Source organism: Zingiber officinale, unplaced genomic scaffold (assembly GCF_018446385.1).
Source record: "Zingiber officinale cultivar Zhangliang unplaced genomic scaffold, Zo_v1.1 ctg125, whole genome shotgun sequence".
Lineage (NCBI taxonomy): Eukaryota > Viridiplantae > Streptophyta > Magnoliopsida > Zingiberales > Zingiberaceae > Zingiber > Zingiber officinale.
In genome coordinates, this window is record NW_024589821.1 from 640,556 (window position 1) to 661,975 (window position 21,420).

Here is a 21,420-nt window from a genome sequence, read left to right on the forward strand (position 1 = left end):
GACTAAGATAATTTTGTTTAATTGTCTTCTTTAACATGCCAATATTCCCAAATCATGCAGAGTGAGAGAAGAGTGCAGGATTATCTTTGTTGAAGAACAATAATGACACAAGGAGTTAAATTTGAATACATGCGCATATACTCCATGATGTAAACTAATGGAACTGTTGAAGAAGATGAGATTTCCAAAGCGGTACAGTATCATTTTATTAACCTTTATCTACACAAGTGTGTGCTATCTAGAGCGAATAGGATTTTCAATTGCGTACACAGCGGCTGCAGATAGCATTGCTGTGAATCAATCAACCAAGGGTCTAATACTTTCGGTATTCTACTATGGATATGTTGTGTCACAAGTGCCTGGGGGTTTGGCTGCACAATATATTGGAGGACGACGAGTTCTGCTGTTTTCGTTTTTGCTGTGGTCGCTAACATGTGCATTTGCTCCACTAGATGCCGGCAAAGTGAATATGATGGTTGTTGCCCGCTTCCTTGTAGGTGTGGCACAAGGCTTTATATTCCCATCCATTCACACAATTCTAGCACAATGGGTCCCTCCCCATGAGCGCTCGCGTTCTGTTTCTCTTACGACATTCGGGATGTACCTAGGAGCAGCTGGTGGTATGCTTGTGTTGCCAAGTCTGGTAAAATACAAGGGACCTCAGTCAGTTTTCATGGTTGAATCAGCTCTGGGTATCATGTGGTTATTTCTCTGGTTTAGGTTTTTCTAGTGATCCAGTTCGTTCCGAACATCCCAAAGCTGCTGCTGCAGGTTTCGGAGAGCACAACTTGCCTGTTTCAAGAGAAAAGAAAATACCAAGTGCTGGAAACCTGAGGCACTTCACTAAAATTCCTTGGAAGAAGATAATTTTCAACTTACCGATTTGGGCAATCGTGGTAAACAACTTCACCTTTCACTACGCACTGTGCGTACTAATGAACTGGTTGCCAACGTACTTTGAATTCGGCCTTCAACTCAGTCTTCAGGACATGGGATCTTCTAAGATGATTCCTTCCTTCAACATGTTCATCTTCTCAAACACAGGAGGGATTTTAGCTAATCACTTAATCACAAGAAGGTTCTTATCAGTGACCAAGACTCGGAAGCTTCTCAACACCATCGGCTTTGTCATTGCAGCTCTTGCTCTAATGGCCATTCCACTATTCAGGAATCCTTCCTGGACTGTCATATGCTCTTCGATTTCTCTTGGATTCTTAGCACTTGGAAGAGCCGGGTTCGCTGTAAATCACATGGACGTGGCTCCGCGATATGTAGGAATTGTTATGGGAGTTTCGAATACCGCCGGGACCTTAGCTGGTATCGTTGGCGTCGGGCTCACCGGAAGGATCTTGGAGGCCGCAAAGTCAGCTGATATGGATCTTACAAGCATAGAATGTTGGAAAAATGTCTTCTTGATCCCAGCCTATCTCTGCATATTTAGTTCTTTCTTTTTTTACTATTCGCAACAGGTGAAAAGATTTTTGAGTAACTAACCCTCCCTCGGCATATTTGTTGGTCCATGGACACTCACACTCTTATTACTATTTGATATGGTAACAAAAATAAAGTGTACAAGTATATTGTTAGCCAAAGCAGTACAAGAGGGTAAATCGTAAATGCATGTGATACCAAATTTGTATTACTGATTGGAAAAAATTTAAGTTTTGAGATACCAAATTTGTATTATCCTCGGAAAAATTTAAAATTTTCTTTTATTATGGTTATTGTTAGTGACAAAAAGGGGAGTTTTACTGATCTTATGGTCACACATTTAAGTTGTGGAAATAGTCTTTATTATGTAGACTAGTAGATTTAATGTGGTTCTATTCTTCTTTGGGACCATGAGCTTCGAGCTGTATGCTGTTGTATTATCAGTTTGGGTATTCTATCTATACTCATTGCCAATTAGACTTTTGTCTAAAGTTGCTGTCATGTTTGATATAATCGTGTGAAGTTTCATTAATAGATTTCAAATGGAATTTGAGATAGTTGGAAGTATTCAAACTTGGTTATGGTCAGGCACCAAAATCCAGGACATAAAGCATGCTGTGAACTAACATGTCTAAGTGCTACCTGTGTGTCTTGTTGCTAAGAGTGAATTCTTTGAGTACCTATTCATTTAATGCCCTTACATTAATGCTCCTAGCAGATCATATCTATTAAGTATATAAATATAAAGAGTGGTCACTTTTCTAGCAGATCAAGCTTTTGAATCCTAAGTAGTTAGCCAATCAATTTTAGTGTGGTATTCTAATAGGAGGTACTTCGTGAATCTTCAAATATGTTTGTGACAATAATATTATCTCATTGAATTCATTGGGTTTGGGTTATTGTATCTGACCCCAAAGAGTTGGGACAAATATAGGTTGTTGATGTTGACAACAATGATGATAACATCTTATTTTGATATGGCAAAAAATTATTGTTGGTTAATTGTATGATCTTACATTTATGCTCCTATCTTGTGAACCTCTCATTGTATTTGAGATCTCGTTCTTGACAAGCTTGGGAGTAAGCAATATATCAATGCTTGGAACTATAAATATTGTTCAAGCTGAATACAGTGAGTTAACTATGTTAGTCTTGTTAGGATCTTTTCGTACGGCTAGAGAGGGGGGTGTGAATAGCCGACCCCAATTGCTCGCGTTTCTTTCTACAAACTAGGGTTAGCGCAGCAGAAACTAAATGCAGAAAGAAAACAGGAGAAGAAATCAAAACTCTACGCAAGGATGTAACGAGGTTCGGAGATGAAACTCCTACTCCTCGGCGTGTCCGTAAGGTGGACGAAGCCTATCAATCCGTCGGTGGATGAGTCCCCGGAAAACCGGCTAAATCAAACTCCTTGTGGGTGGAGAAACCTCGCCACAATCACTTGCAACAGCAATCTAAGAGTACAAGAGAATAGCAAGAACAAAATACAACAGGAATGTAAACACAGTAGCTTGCCTTCTCGTCAACTGGGGTCCCAGATGAAGTAGCAACTTCACGGACAGATGCAACAAGCAACTCAGCAGCAGCTGATCCAGTCGTGGAATGAAGCTCACGCGAAGCTTCGACAAGGAGGAGCTCAACAAAGCTCAAGCACAACAGCACTTCGCAACAGGAAGGAAGAAGAAGAAGTAGTCGTGCAGCAGCAGCCCTCGACCCCTTTATACCTGCGAAGAAGACAGCGAAGAAACTAGCCGTTGCGTCGCAACGGCTAGAACCCTGATCGGTCTGCAGACCGATCAGCCTAGGCGCATGAAGCTTCTGTTTGTCACCTGATCGGTCCCCAGACCGATCAGGTGTCGCGATCGAAGCCCTGATCGGTCCACAGACCGATCAGGCTTATGCCTGATCGGTCTTGCCGACCGATCAGGCCATGGGTGGATCGGTCAGCAGACCGATCCACGGCTTTCTTCTCGCGAGGTTGCGTTGCCTCCTGATCGGTCTCCAGACCGATCAGATTACAATCAGTGAGCCACTGATCTGATTCTGATCGGTCACCAGACCGATCCAAACTTCTCAGCCCTAGACCTAAGGCTTCCACACCAACATTCGGTCAACCTTGACCTGTTGGTACATCATTCCTAGCATCCGGTCACTCCCTTGACCTGCTAGCACTTCCCGCTAATTGTCCGGTCAATCCTTTTGACCCACTTAGACTTCTCCACACCAGATGTCCGATCACCCTTGATCCATCTGGATTTTTCCCTTGCCCGGCTTCACTCACCAGGACTTTCCACACTGCCTAACATCCCAGTTAGGACTTTCTCACTGCCTGGCTTCACTCACCAGGACTTTCCAACTGCCTAACATCCCAGTTAGGACTTTCCCATTGCCTAACATCCCAGTTAGGACTTTTCCTTGTGCCAAGCTCCCTGCTTGGACTTCTCCATGCCAAGTCATCCAGTTAGGACTTTCCCACTGCCTGGCTTCACTCACCAGGACTTTCCAACTGCCTAACATCCCAGTTAGGACTTTCCCTCGTGCCAAGCTCCCTGCTTGGACTTCTCCGTGCCAAGTCTCCATACTTGGACTTTTCCAGTGCCAAGTCTCCATACTTGGACTTTTCCAGTGCCAAGTCTCCATACTTGGACTTTTCCCGTGCCAAGTCTCCATACTTGGACTTTTCGCGTGCCAAGCTCCCTGCTTGGACTTTTCCAGTGCCAAGTCTCCATACTTGGACTTTTCGCGTGTCAAGCTCCCTGCTTGGACTTTTCCAGTGCCAAGTCTCCATACTTGGACTTTTCCAGTGCCAAGCTCCCTGCTTGGACTTTTCCGTTGCCAAGTCTCCATACTTGGACTTTTTCCCGAATCAGGTCAACCTTGACCTACGGTTGCACCAATAATCTCCCAAACATCTATTCTTGTCCCATATCAAGAATACAACTCTTCCACGAGTGTCAAACATCAAAATACAACTCAACTAGGTCAATCTTGACCTAAGGTTGCACCAACAATCTTCCTAAGTCAAACATCAAAATACAACTCGAGTCAGGTCAACTCGAGTCAGGTCAACCAGGTCAACCTTGACCCAAGGTTGCACCAACAATCTCCCCCTTTTTGATGTTTGACAAAACCCATAATCAAGTTAGGTTAACCCGATAACCTAACTTAGGTTTTCCAACCATCTTCCAATGTCCAATGTTCTTTCCTTGAACATTCTCTGGACATTCTCCCCTTAGGTTAACCCGATAACCTAACTTGGGTTCTCCAATAATTCTCCCCTTTTTTGACACACATCAAAAAGAATTCCAATGTTCTTTTCTTGAACATTCCTTGACATTCTTTCCCTAGCTTAGGTTAACCCGATAACCTAACTTGGGTTCTCCAATAATTCTCCAATGAACACTCTCCCCTTTTTGACACACATCAAAAAGGAAAAAAAAAGGTATCAAGGTCAAGAGTTTCTTCCTAATGAAAGTCCCATACATTTCATTGAAACTCTTAATTTCCCCCTTAATACTAAACTCAACAATCAGCTTAGTGATTCCCATATCACTAATCCTCAAAAGTCTTAAGGAGTAAAAACTCCCCCTAACAGTCAACTCCCCCTTGACAATTAGGTAAAACTCCCCCTAAAGGTTAACTCCCCCTTGACCATTGCACCAACAATGTCTTTGTGAGTTCCAAACCTTTAGAAATCCACAAAACCCAACTTCTAGCTGAAATTTCAGACCAACAGCTGAAAATCAGAAACTGGCACGCTCTGATCGGTCCCCAGACCGATCAGAAACCCCATGGATCGGTCCCCAGACCGATCGCACTCGAGCTACTGGTTCTCACTGGATCGGTCTGCAGACCGATCCATGCTTCACTGGATCGGTCCACAGACCGATCAGGACTTACCTGGATCGGTCCCCAGACCGATCCAGACTCTGATAGGCAGATTTCTGAAATTTCCTTCCCGAAATTCAGAAACTCCTAGAAAATTCCAGAAAATTCGAAAAATTGTGAAATTTTGAGGATACATTCCTCACAACATATACTATCATGGAAAAATAGTTTTCTATGAAAATAACTTCCATTTTTCAATCTTGATACAAAGTTCAAAAACTTTGAAATAGTTCAAGTTTAACTCAACTTTGTATCACAATGTTCAATGATGAATGCTATCACTAGGAAAGCTTCATCAAGGTTTTTCAAATCAATTTTAAAATGCTTTTAAAACCATTTGAATTTAGGACCATAATCTTAGGGCTAGATGTACATGACTTGTACACAAGCTTTCCCTATGATCCTTAATTTCTTGAATTAGGGTCATCTAGGTACAAGGACAATGCACCTTGATCCTAACTCATGATCCTAATATCTCACACACATCTAAGGTGTATCAAACCACATTCAAGTCAATTTGATGTGAGATATGGGTTAAGGTCAACTTAGGCTAAGTTCTCATGTATTTTCTAAACACCAATTTGATCTCAATATCAAATTATATGTTTGTCCTCAAATCAATTTCATTGATTATAATGCAAGAGATGATGACATGGCATATAATGATATCATAAGTAAAAACATGTGCCAATGTCATGATGTCATGGCATAAAGTTTGAAAACTTAAATAAAGCATGACATATAAACTAGCCTAAGCATTATCATGACATTTCAAATGATAATAAAATAAATATGATGTCATGGCATGGCATATGGCAACCAATCATGGCAAGTTAGCACAAATAAAATACCTAAATTCCCTATCTAAGTATCCTTAGCCTTAGCTAACTTAAAATCTAACCCTAGATTGCTCATATATCCCTAAGAGAAAACCAAAATCCCAATTATGGTATTTCTCTAGGTTTTCTTAAATTGTGCCAAATAAGATTAAAATCGATATTTTTCAAATATGGCACAATTTACTCTTCAAGGAGTAAATAATAATTCTTTTTCATTTTCAAAGGTTATCAAAACCTTGAAAATGCTCCTTGAGTGTCAATTTCCTCAAAGTTGGGTTAACTACCCTTCTAATTGGAGTTGACACTCTTAACCCATCTATGGGATAGAGAAGATGCTCCTAGGAACCCAATATCTATGTGAGCTCATTGGGTTCACTAAATATTCACTAGGGATGACTTCCCTAGCAACCCTCCTAATGACCCTCTTAGGCTTTGAAGCCTTGGTCATTTGGGTCTCATCAAGGTCAACTATAGGGGTGACTCCCCTTGTAACCTTGGTAATGGTCTTCCCAGCCCTAGGTTTTGTTCCATAATCGAATGGAACATTGTGGTAAGTGGGCTTGACCACTTGGGACTTAGATTTGTGACTCAAACCTTTCTTGTCCTGGGACTTTTGACCCTTAGGCCCTAGAGTTGACTTCTCTAACTTTTTAAGGGCCTTTTCTAGGGTATCAAGCCTTGACCTCAAGACTTGATTCTCCTTTTCTAATACCTCAAGTTTTGATTTGTCATTCTTTCTTGAGGTGTTCCTAGGCATGTGTCTAGTTGATTTAGGGTTTCTACCTAGGTTTTCCTTAACCTTAGAAGTGTTAATCCTAGGGTTAGCATTCCTAGTAGTATCCCTATCTAGGTTGACATGTTTAGCACCTAAGCACATGTATTGATTTTTAGTGTTAACATGCTTATCATTATTGACTAATGCAATAAAATTACTAGCATGTATCCTACTAGAATTGCACGAATGAGCTTTAAAAGATACCTTAGGGTTTGCCTTAGCTCCCCCTATCGATGTGCATCCCTTGTCCTTGTGAGGTTTCCTCCCCTTCGGACATTGGCTCCTATAGTGTCCCCGTTGCTTGCATTGAAAACACACCACGTGCTTCTTGCCTTTGCGTGTTGGGACTCCGGCTTCCTTGACCTTTGGTGCCGGTGGAGTCTTCCTAACCTTCTTTGGACATTTGCTCTTGTAATGTCCATGTTTCCTACACTCAAAACACATTATGTGTAACTTGCTTGAAATCACAGTGTTTGAGTTACCTAGGGTTGTGGATGGAGATGAGCTTTCTTCTTCAACCCTTTCGGAGGTGGGAACTTCTTCTTCTTGCTCCGAACTTGAACAAGAGGAACTCTCTTCCTCTTCTTCCTTGGATGTTGAGTAGCCCTCAACTCCCAATTCGCTCCCTCCATGATGTGAGCTACTTGGCTCACTAGGCTCCTCTTCATGGCTTGAAGTGGAGCTCTCCTCATGGTACTTGGCCAAGTTATCCCACAACTCCTTGGCATTGTTGTATTTACCTATCTTACACAAAACATTAGTAGGTAATGAAAATTCAATTGTTTTAGTTACCTCATTGTTGATCGTGGATTGGTGGACTTGTTCCTTCGTCCACTTGTTCTTCTCTAGAGGCTCTCCTTCTTTATCCATTGGAGTAGTAAACCCTTCTTGTACACAAAACCAGTTCCACATATTAGTCCTAAGAAAATACATCATCCTTACCTTCCAATATGCGAAGTTGTCGTTGTAGAAGGGTGGAATGGTGATGTCTTCTCCGAATTGATCCATCTCTAGCCCGTGCTCCCCCGGGTGTTGATCCGTCGAAGAGCAACCTCGCTCTGATACCACTTGTTAGGATCTCTTCGTACGGCTAGAGAGGGGGGTGTGAATAGCTGACCCCAATTGCTCGCGTTTCTTTCTACAAACTAGGGTTAGCGCAGCAGAAACTAAATGCAGAAAGAAAACAGGAGAAGAAATCAAACCTCTACGCAAGGATGTAACGAGGTTCGGAGATGAAACTCCTATTCCTCGGCGTGTCCGTAAGGTGGACGAAGCCTATCAATCCGTCGGTGGATGAGTCCCCGGAAAACCGGCTAAATCAAACTCCTTGTGGGTGGAGAAACCTCGCCACAATCACTTGCAACAGCAAGCTAAGAGTACAAGATAATAGCAAGAACAAAATACAACAGGAATGTAAACACAGTAGCATGCCTTCTCGTCGACTGGGGTCCCGGATGAAGTAGCAACTTCACGGACAGATGCAACAAGCAACTCAGCAGCAGCTGATCCAGTCGTGGAATGAAGCTCACGCGAAGCTTCGACAAGGAGGAGCTCAACAAAGCTCAAGCACAACAACACCAACAGGAAGGAAGAAGAAGTAGTCGTGCAGGCCCTCGACCCCTTTATACTGCGAAGAAGACGGCGAAGAAACTAGCCGTTGTGTCGCTAGAACCTGATCGATGCGACCGTCGGCCTAAGCGCATAAACTTTTTGTCACGATCGGTCCCCGGACCGATCGGTGTCGCGATCAAGCCCGATCGGTCCACGACCGATCGGGCCATAAATGAATCGGTCGGCGAACCGATCCACGGCTTCTTCTCGCGAGGTTGCGTTGCCTCGATCGGTCTCCAACAACACAGTCAAAAATGAGCATTGAGCACGCCCGATCGGTCACCGGACCGATCGAGGCAAGATCTGATTGGTCATCAGACCGATCCAAACTTCTCAGCCCTAGACCTAAGGCTTCCACACCAACATTCGGTCAACCTTGACCTGTTGGTACATCATTCCTAGCATCCGGTCACTCCCTTGACCTGCTAGCACTTCCCGCTAATTGTCCGGTCAATCCTTTTGACCCACTTAGACTTCTCCACACCAGATGTCCGATCACCCTTGATCCATCTGGATTTTTTCCCTTGCCCGGCTTCACTCACCAGGACTTTCCACACTGCCTAACATCCCAGTTAGGACTTTCTCACTGCCTGGCTTCACTCACCAGGACTTTCCAACTGCCTAACATCCTAGTTAGGACTTTCCCATTGCCTAACATCCCAGTTAGGACTTTTCCACTGCCTGGCTTCACTCACCAGGACTTTCCACACTGCCTAACATCCCAGTTAGGACTTTCCTACTCCCTGACTTCACTCACCAGGACTTTCCAACTGCCTAACATCCCAGTTAGGACTTTCCCTCGTGCCAAGCTCCCTGCTTGGACTTCTCCGTGCCAAGTCTCCATACTTGGACTTTTCCAGTGCCAAGTCTCCATACTTGGACTTTTCCAGTGCCAAGTCTCCATACTTGGACTTTTCCCGTGCCAAGTCTTCATACTTGGACTTTTCGCGTGCCAAGCTCCCTGCTTGGACTTTTCCAGTGCCAAGTCTCCATACTTGGACTTTTCGCGTGCCAAGCTCCCTGCTTGGACTTTTCCAGTGCCAAGTCTCCATACTTGGACTTTTCCAGTGCCAAGCTCCCTGCTTGGACTTTTCCGTTGCCAAGTCTCCATACTTGGACTTTTTCCCGAATCAGGTCAACCAGGTCAACCAGGTCAACCTTGACCTACGGTTGCACCAATAATCTCCCAAACATCTATTCTTGTCCCATATCAAGAATACAACTCTTCCACGAGTGTCAAACATCAAAATACAACTCAACTAGGTCAATCTTGACCTAAGGTTGCACCAACAATCTTCCTAAGTCAAACATCAAAATACAACTCGAGTCAGGTCAACTCGAGTCAGGTCAACCTTGACCTAAGGTTGCACCAACAAGTCTGACTTGGTTTTTTCCTGGTTCCATGTCGAGCTTGTATTTATTGCTATCCTTGTTACTCATTCAGCATGTATCATCATTTCTTGTGAATCATATGGTGAATTGTGCCCTTCCATTGCAGGATGATAGTCTGATGCTTAGTATACATTGTGTAGTCCTCCAAAGTTTCATTGTAAAGCATATAGTTTAAATTGCTTTCATTATTACTTAACCAAGTTGGTTCTTTATGAAAAATACAAAGTGATATACTTTCCAATTTTTGGTGATACAATTGACACTTTAAAAGCAATTTGTAGATGAATAAATTCAATGAGTTAATTAATTGAACTTTTGATACTCCTATTCTAGGGTTGGAATTTCCAAGAATTTTTTCACTCAAATTTGCAACAACCTACAACTTTTTAAAAAGATTTGTTTGGTTCAAATCTTGTGTTTCGGTAAGTTGGGAATTAGTTATAGTTATGGAATCATATAATGAAAACCCGAAAAAATAAAATAATAATATTCTTGAGCGGAAATCCTTTAGGGGGAGAGAGAGAGAAGGTGGAAGGAGAAAGGAAGAGAGAGAGAGTGTGTGATTGGGAGAGGATGGGAGAGCGGGAAATTAAATGAGACAATGATTGTAAGAGATGTGGGAGAGTGGGAAACTAATGCGGTCAATGATTGAGAGAGAGAGATGGGGGAGGGAGGAAGGGAGAGAGAGAGATTGGAAGAAATGATGGGAGAGCGGGAAATTAAATAGATAATGATTGGGAGAGATGTGATTGAGTGGGAAATTATTGCGGATAATTATTGAGAGAGAGAGTGCCTAGGAGTTTGGGTTATTAAATGAGGTAATGATTGAGAGAGAGAGAGAGAGAGTGATTAAGTGGGAAATTTTTATTATAATCTCTCCCTCTCTCTCTCCATCCCACTCCCACTCACCCCATAATTTTTTAAATACTATTACTATTTTTACAATAATAATATTTACTTTATTGTGATCCATATTAATTAATTATTATATTCTCTCCATCTCCTCCATCTCGTTCCTCCTCTCTCTCACACGGGATTTATTATTATTATTAATATTATTATTATTATTATTCTTTTAGCTTTACCTTCTCTCTCCTCTCTCTCTCTACCCCGAGGAGAGAGACGTGGTGCCTTGCTAATATTAAATTTTTTTAAATACCCTTTACTTATTAATAATAATAATAATAATAATATTATTATTATTATTATTATATCTATTAATTTATTATTATTTCTACAACCTCTCCTCCCTCCGCCCCCTCCTCTCTCTCTCTCTCTCTCTCTCTCGACGGGGAGAAAGAGAGTACCACACGCAGTAACAAAATTAAATTATTGTTATTATCACAAATTTTTTTTATATATATCTATTATTTTATTAATATAATAACTTTCAAATCATAATAAGTCATATGATATGTCAAAATATCTGAAATTTATATACTTACATTTCGTCATGGGTCTCATAAGGCCTCCAGATCTAGCAAAACTTTAGAGTCAAAAAATATCCTTTGGTCCTCTCAAAAGGGCCTATACGTAAAATTTTATCTAAATTTTTATCCGGCATCCGGACGCGACATGTAAAACCGCCCCCACGTTCGACCTTCCTCCTCCTACCTCCCCGTATATTTTCGCCTTGTTCCGAAATACTTTCCACGTAAACCCTAAAACTGTAATCACTCTAAAAGAGCCCATTAGTAAAAATCACTCTAAATTTTCATCCGGGATCCCGACGTGACATGCAAAACCGCCCCCACGTCCAGCCTACCTCCTCCAACCTCCCCGTATATTTTTGCCTTGTTCCGAAATACTTTCCACGTAAACCCTAAAACCGTAATCACTCTAAAAGGGCCCATTAGTAAAAATCACTTTAAATTTTCATTCGGGATCCCGACGTGACATGCAAAACCGACCCCACGTCCAGCCTACCTCCTCCTACCTCCCCGTATATTTTTGCCTTGTTCCGAAATACTTTCCACGTAAACCCTAAAATAGTAATCACTCTAAAAGGGCCTATACGTAAAAATCACTCTAAATTTCCATCCGGGATCCCGACACGACATGCAAAACCACCCCCACGTCCGGCCTTCCTCCTCCTACCACCCCGTATATTTTTACCTTGTTCTGAAATACTTTCCTTGGGCACGCAAAACGAACTCGCTCTCCGATTATACCATCATGTGCCCCTTAAAAAGTTTCATCCGAGTCCCTGAAGTGTCATCACCAAATTCTCTCGTCTAGTGCCGTTCTGATTATGAGAGATAGTAGTGCCACATATATATATATATATATATATATATAATGAAAAACCGAAAAAATAAACTAAATATATTCTTGAGCGGGAATCCTTTAGGGGGAGAGAGAGAAAGAAGGTGGAAGGATAAAGGAAGAGAGAGAGAGTGTGTGTGTGATTGGAGAGATGATGTGAGAGCGGGAAATTAAATGACACAATGATTGTAAGAGATGTGGGAGCGTGGAAAATTAATGCGGTCAATGATTGGGAGAGAGAGATGGGGGAGTGAGGAAGGGAGAGAGAGTGATTGGAAGAAATGAGTGGGAAATTAAATAGATAATGATTGGGAGAGATGTGGTTGAGTGGAAAATTAATGCGGGCGATCATTAAAAGAGAAGTTGCCTAGGAGTTTGGGTAATTAAATTATGCAATGATTGAGTGTAACGATCCAATTTTCCCTATTTTAAGTTCTAAAAGTTCATAAAAATATTTAAAAATATTTTTAAAATATTCTAGAGATTTTTAGGAATTTTTAGAGTATTTTTATATAATTTTTGGAGGTCGTTTGGTAGGGTTACAAAAAGAAAGAAGTTTTGATAAAAAAAAAATGTTGAAGGTGAGACTCGAACCCGAGACCTTGACCCAAGCCGAATCTCAGCCGAACCCAGCCCAACCAACCGGTCTGTAGTTATTTTGTTAATTATATATGGAATAAAATGTATATAAGGTTGAAGTTAGTAATAGAGAATACTCGGAAAAAAAAAGATAGGTTGCAGCGAGTTTTGAACCTGCGATCTATGGCCCAAACAAAACCAGTCAACCAGCTCAGCTACACGGTTTTATTAACCTAGTATGGAGAGAAATAAATTTAAGTATAGTTGGAATCGAATTAAAACTAAGTTATAAAGGGTTAAGTGTTTTTCCCGTGACCAAAACCTAAGCTTTTTCTCTCCCGACGGCGCGATTCTTCTCTCGGGCGAAAACCGCAGCCAAGGCTAGGGTTTCCTTCATCCGGCGTCGGCGAAGGGTTTTTCCGGCCGGTTTTCACCCGTGGGTGACCATTCCGACAATGAGAACTCGGTAAATACAAGGAACCGGTAGAATCGAAGCTCCACCGAAACCCTAAAGCATTTCCCTTCGGTTGTAAGTCCAAGAACCCGATGTAAGTGCTTCTCACCTGCGATAGGAGTAGCTTTCGGGGTTTTCGTTTGCGTTTTTGTTATTGTGTAATGAACAGGAGCAGCTTTTCATTCTAGCTTATGGTTTTGATTTCAACCCTTGCTCTAACAATTTGGTTTAAGATCTGGTTCATGTTCTTTTGATATTTTTAGAGCACGGACAGAAGGTTTAAGGGTCTTCCTTGATTGTTACAGCATGTTAATTTAAATGTATTTACCTTACATTTCAAGCATGTCTAAGTAGTCATATTTCCTTCAAGTCACAGCATGATTAAAGGACTGTTAAGGTTCAGAAATAAGTTGGTTTTACAAACTTGCTGTTCGGAATTTGTTGCTGCCGTGGGCTTGACCAAATTCATTTCCTATGACCAAGTAGTTTTTAATTGCTGTTGAGTTTTGTTTTGAATATATACTTTTATATATCAGTGGAATATGGTTTTAGAATCTCTTGTATAATGTATATATGTGAGAAGTACAAGCAAGCAAGACTAAAGTCACAAGTTGATCCTGAATTCCAGAATTTAGAATCAAAGCACACTAAGTGTTTAAATAAATGCCAAGGCATTTTATTATAAGAAGTATTTAAAGATAAAAAGTATTTTACTTTTAAAGGGCATGTACCGGACACAAGGTCCAAGGGATGAGCTCCAAGATGCCCCTAGACACAAGGCCTAGAAGTATCTTAGTAGTTTCGGGATTAGCTACCTCGATTCTTACTAAGAATGCGCGCAAAGTGGTACAATGTCGGGCCCAAGAAGAAGTTTATTATCTATTTTGAAGTATATATATATATATATATATATATAAGCTTTTGGAACAAAAGAAATAAACTTAATTTAAGTTCAGAAATCAGCAAGATAGTTCTTTTTGTTTCAATTTCAGCAAGTTAACTGTCTTAGTTTTATTTCAGCAAGATAGTCATTTCTATCTCTTTAAATTCAGCAAGTTAGTTCTTTTATATTAGCATGCCATTGAGACTTTCTACTGCTATTTATGAGCATGACTAGCTTCACATGTTTAGTATTTCAGTTAGTTATACTTTAGTTGCTGTTCTTAGTAAGCATGAGTAGTTCTTATCATGTTTCGAATTTATTTCGTACACATGCTTTTCATATCGAGATTTTGTGAGTAGATAGCACTTACTAAGCTTTTATCTTATAGATACTATCTTTCCTCCTACTGCAGATATAGATAAAAGTAAAGGAAAAGCTAAAGTGTTATAGAGGAAGGCGACAAGGAGACGTTGATGGTGTGTGTGTGGTGGCTGATATGGAAGCTTGGGACCTCGCTAGAGGATTTAAATGAATTCTTGTTAAGAATCTGATAAGAGTTGAATAGAAGTTTTCTTTTAATTGCCAAAGAAATTAGAGAACCGCACATGTTATTTTATATTGCTGGATTTGATTTAGTCTTACTTTTTTCCTATTAGTAAGTGCAGATTTAGTTCAATTTCCTTAAGCAGATATAGATTTGATTTTTGTACCTCCCAATTGCACCTGTTAGTTTGATTCCTTCTTACATGTTCCATAATCTGTTTAATACTCTAATTAGTGCCATAAATTGTGAAATTGGTCTATTTTTGGTTGCTGGACTAATAGCTTTTCGATTCTGCTGGAATTGACTACCTTTATTCATGATGACATTATGCTAAATTGATTCTGCTGGAATTGGCAACTCGTATATTGGTTTAGGCTAAAGTTTCACATTAGCTTGGTTTAATGTTTTCCTTATTAATGGTTAAAGGTTTGGCTGTTAATGCATTGTTATGCATGCAATATTAGTAAGAACAGCCATGACCGAATTATGCAAAGGTATACACATGCATACAAGTTTTAAATGCTGTTATGGAAACATGCTAATACATCTTGGTATGATTGATAGGCTTGGTTGATGGCAGCACTGAAATAATTAGTAGTAATATAGCATGCCTTCATAGTTTTTTTTTTTTAAAAAAAATGAAACAATATATATATCATGTCAAGTTTATTATCTGTAAAGTATAGCAATATCAGTTAAGTAGAATGAGTAGTTAAGTAATGGTCGCCTTCAGAGTAGTAGTAAGGAGGGTGGTCGTTACAGTTGGTATCAGAGCAGTTCCCATTCTTCAGCATCACACACACATCAGCATCATCCTTGTCGTCTTCAAGTAAGAAAGTATTTATATTCTTTCTTTATTCTGCTTTTTTTTATTATTAACTGCAGTATAGAATACTTGTTTTTAAGTGCTTAAGTAAGATAGAAGATTTAGTTTCCCTTTTCTTTATTCATATTTATGTATGATTAGAAGGGTTAAAGTAAGATATCAAGTGCTTTCTTTTGCTCTATTTTATAGCATGATTAGTAAGCTCAAAGTTGCTTTCTTTTGCCTTATTTTATAGCATGTTTAAAAAGTTCATATTTGCTTTCCTTTGCTTTGTTTTATAACATGCTTAGAGAGTTCAGATCTGCTTCCCTTGTGTTACTTTTATATAGCATGCTTGGTTCGTTGAAATCCTATACTTGTTGAGCCAATATTCCCAAATCATGCAGAGTGAGAGAAGAGTGCAGGATTATCTTTGTTGAAGAACAATAATGACACAAGGAGTTAAATTTGAATACATGTGCATATACTCCATGATATAAACTAATGGAACTGTTGAAGAAGATGAGATTTCCAAAGCGGTACAGTATCATTTTATTAACCTTTATCTGCACAAGTGTGTGCTATCTAGAGCGAATAGGATTTTCAATTGTGTACACAGCGGCTGCAGATAGCATTGGTGTGAATCAATCAAGCAAGGGTCTAATACTTTCGGTATTCTACTATGGATATGTTATGTCACAAGTGCATGGGGGTTTGGCTGCACAATATGTTGGAGGACGACGAGTTCTGCTGTTTTCGTTTTTGCTATGGTCGCTAACATGTGCATTTGCTCCACTAGATGCCGGCAAAGTGAATATGATGGTTGTTGCTCGCTTCCTTGTAGGTGTGGCACAAGGCTTTATATTCCCCTCCATTCACACAATTCTAGCACAATGGGTCCCTCCCCATGAGCGCTCGCGTTCTGTTTCTCTTACGACATCCGGGATGTACCTAGGAGCAGCTGGTGGTATGCTTGTGTTGCCAAGTCTGGTAAAATACAAGGGACCTCAGTCAGTTTTCATGGTTGAATCATCTCTGGGTATCATGTGGTCATTTCTCTGGTTTAGGTTTTCTAGTGATCCAGTTCGTTCCGAACATCCCAAAGCTGCTGCTGCAGGTTTCGGAGAGCACAACTTGCCTGTTTCAAGAGAAAAGAAAATCCCAAGTGCTGGAAACCTGAGGCGCTTCACTAAAATTCCTTGGAAGAAGATAATTTTCAGCTTACCGATTTGGGCAATCGTGGTAAACAACTTCACCTTTCAATACGCACTGTACGTACTTAAGAATTGGTTGCCAACGTACTTTGAACTCGGCCTTCAGCTCAGTCTTCAGGACATGGGATCTTCTAAGATGATTCCTTACTTCAACATGTTCATCTTCTCAAACACAGGAGGGATTTTAGCTGATCACTTAATCACAAGAAGGCTCTTATCAGTGACCAAGACTCGGAAGCTTCTCAACACCATCGACTTTGTCATTGCAGCTCTTGCTCTAATGGCCATTCCACTATTCAGGAATCCCTCCTGGACTATCATATGCTCTTCGATTTCTCTTGGATTCTTAGCACTTGGAAGAGCCGGGTTCGCTGTAAATCACATGGACGTGGCTCCGCGATATGCAGGAATTGCTATGGGAGTTTCGAATACCGCCGGGACCTTAGCTGGTATCGTTGGCGTCGGGCTCACCGGAAGGATCTTGGAGGCCGCAAAGTCAGCAGATATGGATCTTACAAGCATAGAATGTTGGAAAAATGTCTTCTTGATCCCAGCCTATCTCTGCATATTTAGTTCTTTCTTTTTTTTACTATTCGCAACATGTGAAAAGATTTTTGAGTAACTAACCCTCCCTCGGCATGTTTGTTGGTCCATGGACGCTCACACTCTTATTACCATTTGATATGGTAGCAAAAATAAAGTGTACAAGTATATTGTTAGCCAAAGTAGTACAAGAGGGTAAATCGTAAATGCATGTGATACCAAGTTTGTATTACTGATTGGAAAAAATTTAAGTTTTGAGATACCAAATTTGTATTATTCTCGGAAAATTTTAAAGTTTTTCTTTTATTATGGTTATTGTTAGTGACAAAAAGGGGAGTTTTACTGATCTTATGGTCACACATTTAATTTGTGGAAATAGTCTTTATTATGTAGACTAGTAGATTTAATGTGGTTCTATTCTTCTTTGGGACCATGAGCTTCGAGCTCTATGTTGTTGTATTATCAGTTTGGGTATTCTATCTATACTCATTGCCAATTAGGCTTTGGTCTAAAGTTGCTGTCATGTTTGATATAATCGCGTGAAGTTTCATTAATAGATTTTAAATGGAATTTGAGATAGTTGGAAGTATTCAAACTTGGTTATGGTCAGGCACCAAAATCCAGGACATAAAGCATGCTGTGAACTAACATGTCTAAGTGCTATCTGTGTCTCTTGTTGCTAAGAGTGAATTCTTTGAGTACCTATTCATTTAATGCCCTTACCTTTGTTAATTTATGAGTTTATCTCTAATGGAGCCCTTTCAACTTCATGTTTTACAAGGTGAGTCTAAATTATCATGGGATGATCGTCTCAGAATTGCCACAGAATCCGCACGAGCACTTGTCAATCTACACTTCTATATCAATTTTTCATAGGGACGTCAAGTCATTAAATATTCTTTTAGATGATACTTTAAGGGCAAAAGTATCCTCTTGATTAAACTCACATACTGCAATTCAAGGTACCTTTGGATACTTAGATCCGGAGTATTATCAAACGGGTCAGTTGACCGAGAAAAGTGATGTCTATAGCTTTGGAGTTATTCTTCTTGAGATTTAACAGGAAAGAAACCCATTTACTTAACCAATGCTGGGTTACCACAAAACCTAACGATGAATTTTCATCAAACAATAAGAGAGAAGAAGCTCTTTGATCTCGTAGAAGATTGTATTTTGCAAGAAGGAACCGAGCAAGAGCTTTTTGAAATAAGTAGTTTGATAAAAATGTCTTAGTTTGAAAGGTGTGGAAAGGCCTACAATGAAGGAAGTTGAGTATAGATTGCAAGACATAAGAAAGACGAGAATGAAAAAGAATATTCCAGAAAGCAAGGAGGAAACAGAATGCTCACTCACCCTTTGATCTTCCTTCTTCAAAATTGGCACACCAAATAAATCAAGAAAATTCCAGAAATTATAGCTTAGAGACTAGATAGAGGACATACCTTTTCTGTTTCAATTTTCAATTGCTACTTCCATTCACCTGCATATAAAATGAGTTGCAGGTTGGCACCTAATTGATTAATCACTATCCCAACTTTCATCACCCTTTTTCTCATCAAGCGCACCTATCTTCTGTCTACTCCCGCTATCGTTGTCTTCTGAATCTTCATTGCTGAGATAATCATAAGGGCCCATTGTTGATTCCACAAAATTGTGTCCGTCCTCATCTTCTGATTCCCCAACCGCATCTTCTGAATCTCCCAAAACATCACCATCTAGGCTGATATCTTCATGTTCTCTCCATCTGGTTTCAACACTAGCTCTATCTCTCAAATATTCCTTTGGGGCAGCCCTGCTTTTTCTCTGTTTTATTTTATTTGTCTCTCTTTCTCGAGTCCCGTCTTTACTATAGGAGTTATGTCTATCAACATCAATTGTAGCATCACTCACTTTGTCATCATAATCCCACTCGTCTTCTGAAGCTGTGGACATGTCATTGTCACTATCCCAATTTTTCCTCTCTGTATTTCCCAATCCAGTAGAAGTACCATTCCAACGCCTTACATGAGCCCTATCCTCATCTTCTGAATTATCACTTCTCCAATTTGGTGCCCTGCTTGACCGACCCATGTCATCTTTTCCCCAATACCTAATTCTTGAAAGTTCCTCTTTCTCTACCGCTTCCTCCTCTTCCCACTCTTTGTCTGCAGCATCTTCAATCTCTCGAATAAAGCGGTCAAGTTCCTCCTGGTCACTGTCCTCAGAAGGTACATCAATAGACTCATCCTCAGAAGGTACATCAATAAAGCGTAGGAGACGTGGAGGCATCATGTTACTGGATGAAAGCTCCGAGAAATAATTGAGGAGTCTAAAGCTTTTGCCATTGGAAATGAGGCACTTGCTGCACTCTTTGTTCATACACCAGCTGGTGAGTTGCAGTGCCAAATTCGGTCATGGCTCGCAGAGAATTATGATTTCCTCTCTGTCGTGGGTGCTGATTCTATCAGTGGAAATTCTACTAGTCAACTAGAACTTCTGTCAACTGCCATTATGGATGGATGGATGGATGGTCTTGGTACTGCACAGTTTCCGAGTACTGATGCTTTGGGCCAACTTTTGTCTGAGTGCACTAAGCGAGTTTATTCGTCACAATTGCAACATTTAAAGGTGCTACTATTGTTATTATCCTACTAATGGTTGCAAGTTCTTGAAGTTTTATGGTCAATTACATTCCTGTACCTCTTTTTCTTATTTCAAATGGAGTGTTGTATTTTTACAACAGATTATAATTGGTCTGCTTCAGTCCAAGCAGGTGGGTGGGGGTGAGTTGAATGAATGATTAGGTGGTTGGATTGATTAACCCGTCAAGACATGGTGAGCCAGATGATTCAGAAGGCGCGATTAGGCCAGGTGGCCCGATAGGTATTGCTGGACCGAATGGTCCTGACAGGCACGTCGGGTTGCATGTGTTGGACGGTGTAAGATTGAGCAGGCTGAACAATTTGGGTGGGTCAAGTGTACTATATGGTTTGGGCATAACTAGTACCGAATGGGCAGAACAAGTTGGGGAGGGTAAGGGACAAGTTGGGCTGGATGGACTATTTAATCTGAAAATGCATATTAATTGGCCAGTTTGCTTAGTCAGGGAGGCAGGGTGGATCAATCACACTGAACTAGGCAAATCGTGTGAGCTAGATGAATTATACAATATTACTTGTAAAGCATTTTATCATTGTAAAAACAACTTTGTATCTATTTCTTATAATATTTCAATTCCATGAATCAAACACTCCATTAGTATGTCTTCTTTTCTACTTGAGTTCACATGTATGATGAACTGGGAATTAGAAACATTCTTGATTGCATATCTCCATTCTTATCATGTTATCTGTATTAACAGTCTATTTCTAATATTCCATTGGATGTACTTATTTTAGTAATTTAAAAGTGCTAAACTATAAAATCTTCCTTAAGCACTTCTCATAAAATCTAACCTAAATTTAAAGGGACGGAGGAGATTAAGTACCACGCCATCCTTATGAGGATCTATCATGAGGGTGGAATAGTTCTAAATGACTATAAGTAAATCCTAATGAATATTTTCCTTGTTTAATGGGACGGTAAATAAATTTGTGTAATGGGTTCTTTGCAACTAACAGCACAAAAAAATTATGATTTTAAAAAAAAGTCATTTATTTTAATACTTTTGAAAAATATTTTTAGGGCATATTTGATAGTTATATAAATTAAGCAGATAGATTATGATATGTTTATTTTGTTTAAGGTAATGAATATAAAAATTAATCATCACATTATGTTTTTTTAATAAACATTATGTATATAAAATTAAACTATTGCTAAACTAAGCAAATATAGAATAATTCGATTACCTCCATTTGATCTAAGATTTTAAATATGTTTTAAATTTTTATTTAGTTATAGTGATAAAATGATATCATTAATGAAATTATTTATTTGGTTTATCTAATTTTGTCAATTAACTTAAATTATATAGTTTATTTAATTTATTTAAATTATTCAACTTTGTTGGGGGTGAATAGCGCTTGTGGTTATTTCGTTTGTTTCGTATTCGGAAATCGTTCGAGAGTAATGCAGCGGAAATAAAGGAAAAACCAAACACAGAAAAGATCCAAGTGTTTTTACTTGGTTCGGAGCCTTGGGGGACTCCTACTCCAAGGCTCTCGCTCGTTGAGCGATTACTTTGAGCAATTCACTATCAAATCGTAATAGTACATA

General features: G+C 39.9%; 2 protein-coding genes and 1 pseudogene across 2 annotated transcripts; 2 read left to right on the forward strand and 1 right to left on the reverse strand.

Moving 5' to 3' along the window:
* Window positions 1-51: 51 nt before the first annotated feature.
* LOC122035862 lies at window positions 52-1,500 on the forward strand (annotated as a pseudogene).
* Window positions 1,501-15,705: 14,205 nt separating this feature from the next.
* On the forward strand, window positions 15,706-17,420 carry LOC122035875 (probable anion transporter 6). The gene has a single exon (XM_042595027.1). It carries the CDS (start codon window positions 15,971-15,973, stop codon window positions 17,300-17,302), a length of 1,332 nt encoding a protein of 443 aa, XP_042450961.1. The 5' UTR covers window positions 15,706-15,970; the 3' UTR covers window positions 17,303-17,420.
* A 1,321-nt stretch (window positions 17,421-18,741) lies between these two features.
* LOC122035857 (CRM-domain containing factor CFM9, mitochondrial-like) lies at window positions 18,742-19,581 on the reverse strand. Its single transcript, XM_042594998.1, has one exon. The coding sequence runs from the start codon at window positions 19,579-19,581 to the stop codon at window positions 18,742-18,744; it is 840 nt and encodes a 279-aa protein (XP_042450932.1).
* Window positions 19,582-21,420: the final 1,839 nt, after the last annotated feature.

What these genes read in the sequence shown, in the direction of transcription:
- LOC122035875 (XM_042595027.1), top strand. Translation starts at nt 15,971, where the DNA reads ATGGAACTGTTGAAGAAGATGAGATTTCCAAAGCGGTACAGTATCATT.
- LOC122035857 (XM_042594998.1), bottom strand. Translation starts at nt 19,581, where the DNA reads ATGAACAAAGAGTGCAGCAAGTGCCTCATTTCCAATGGCAAAAGCTTT.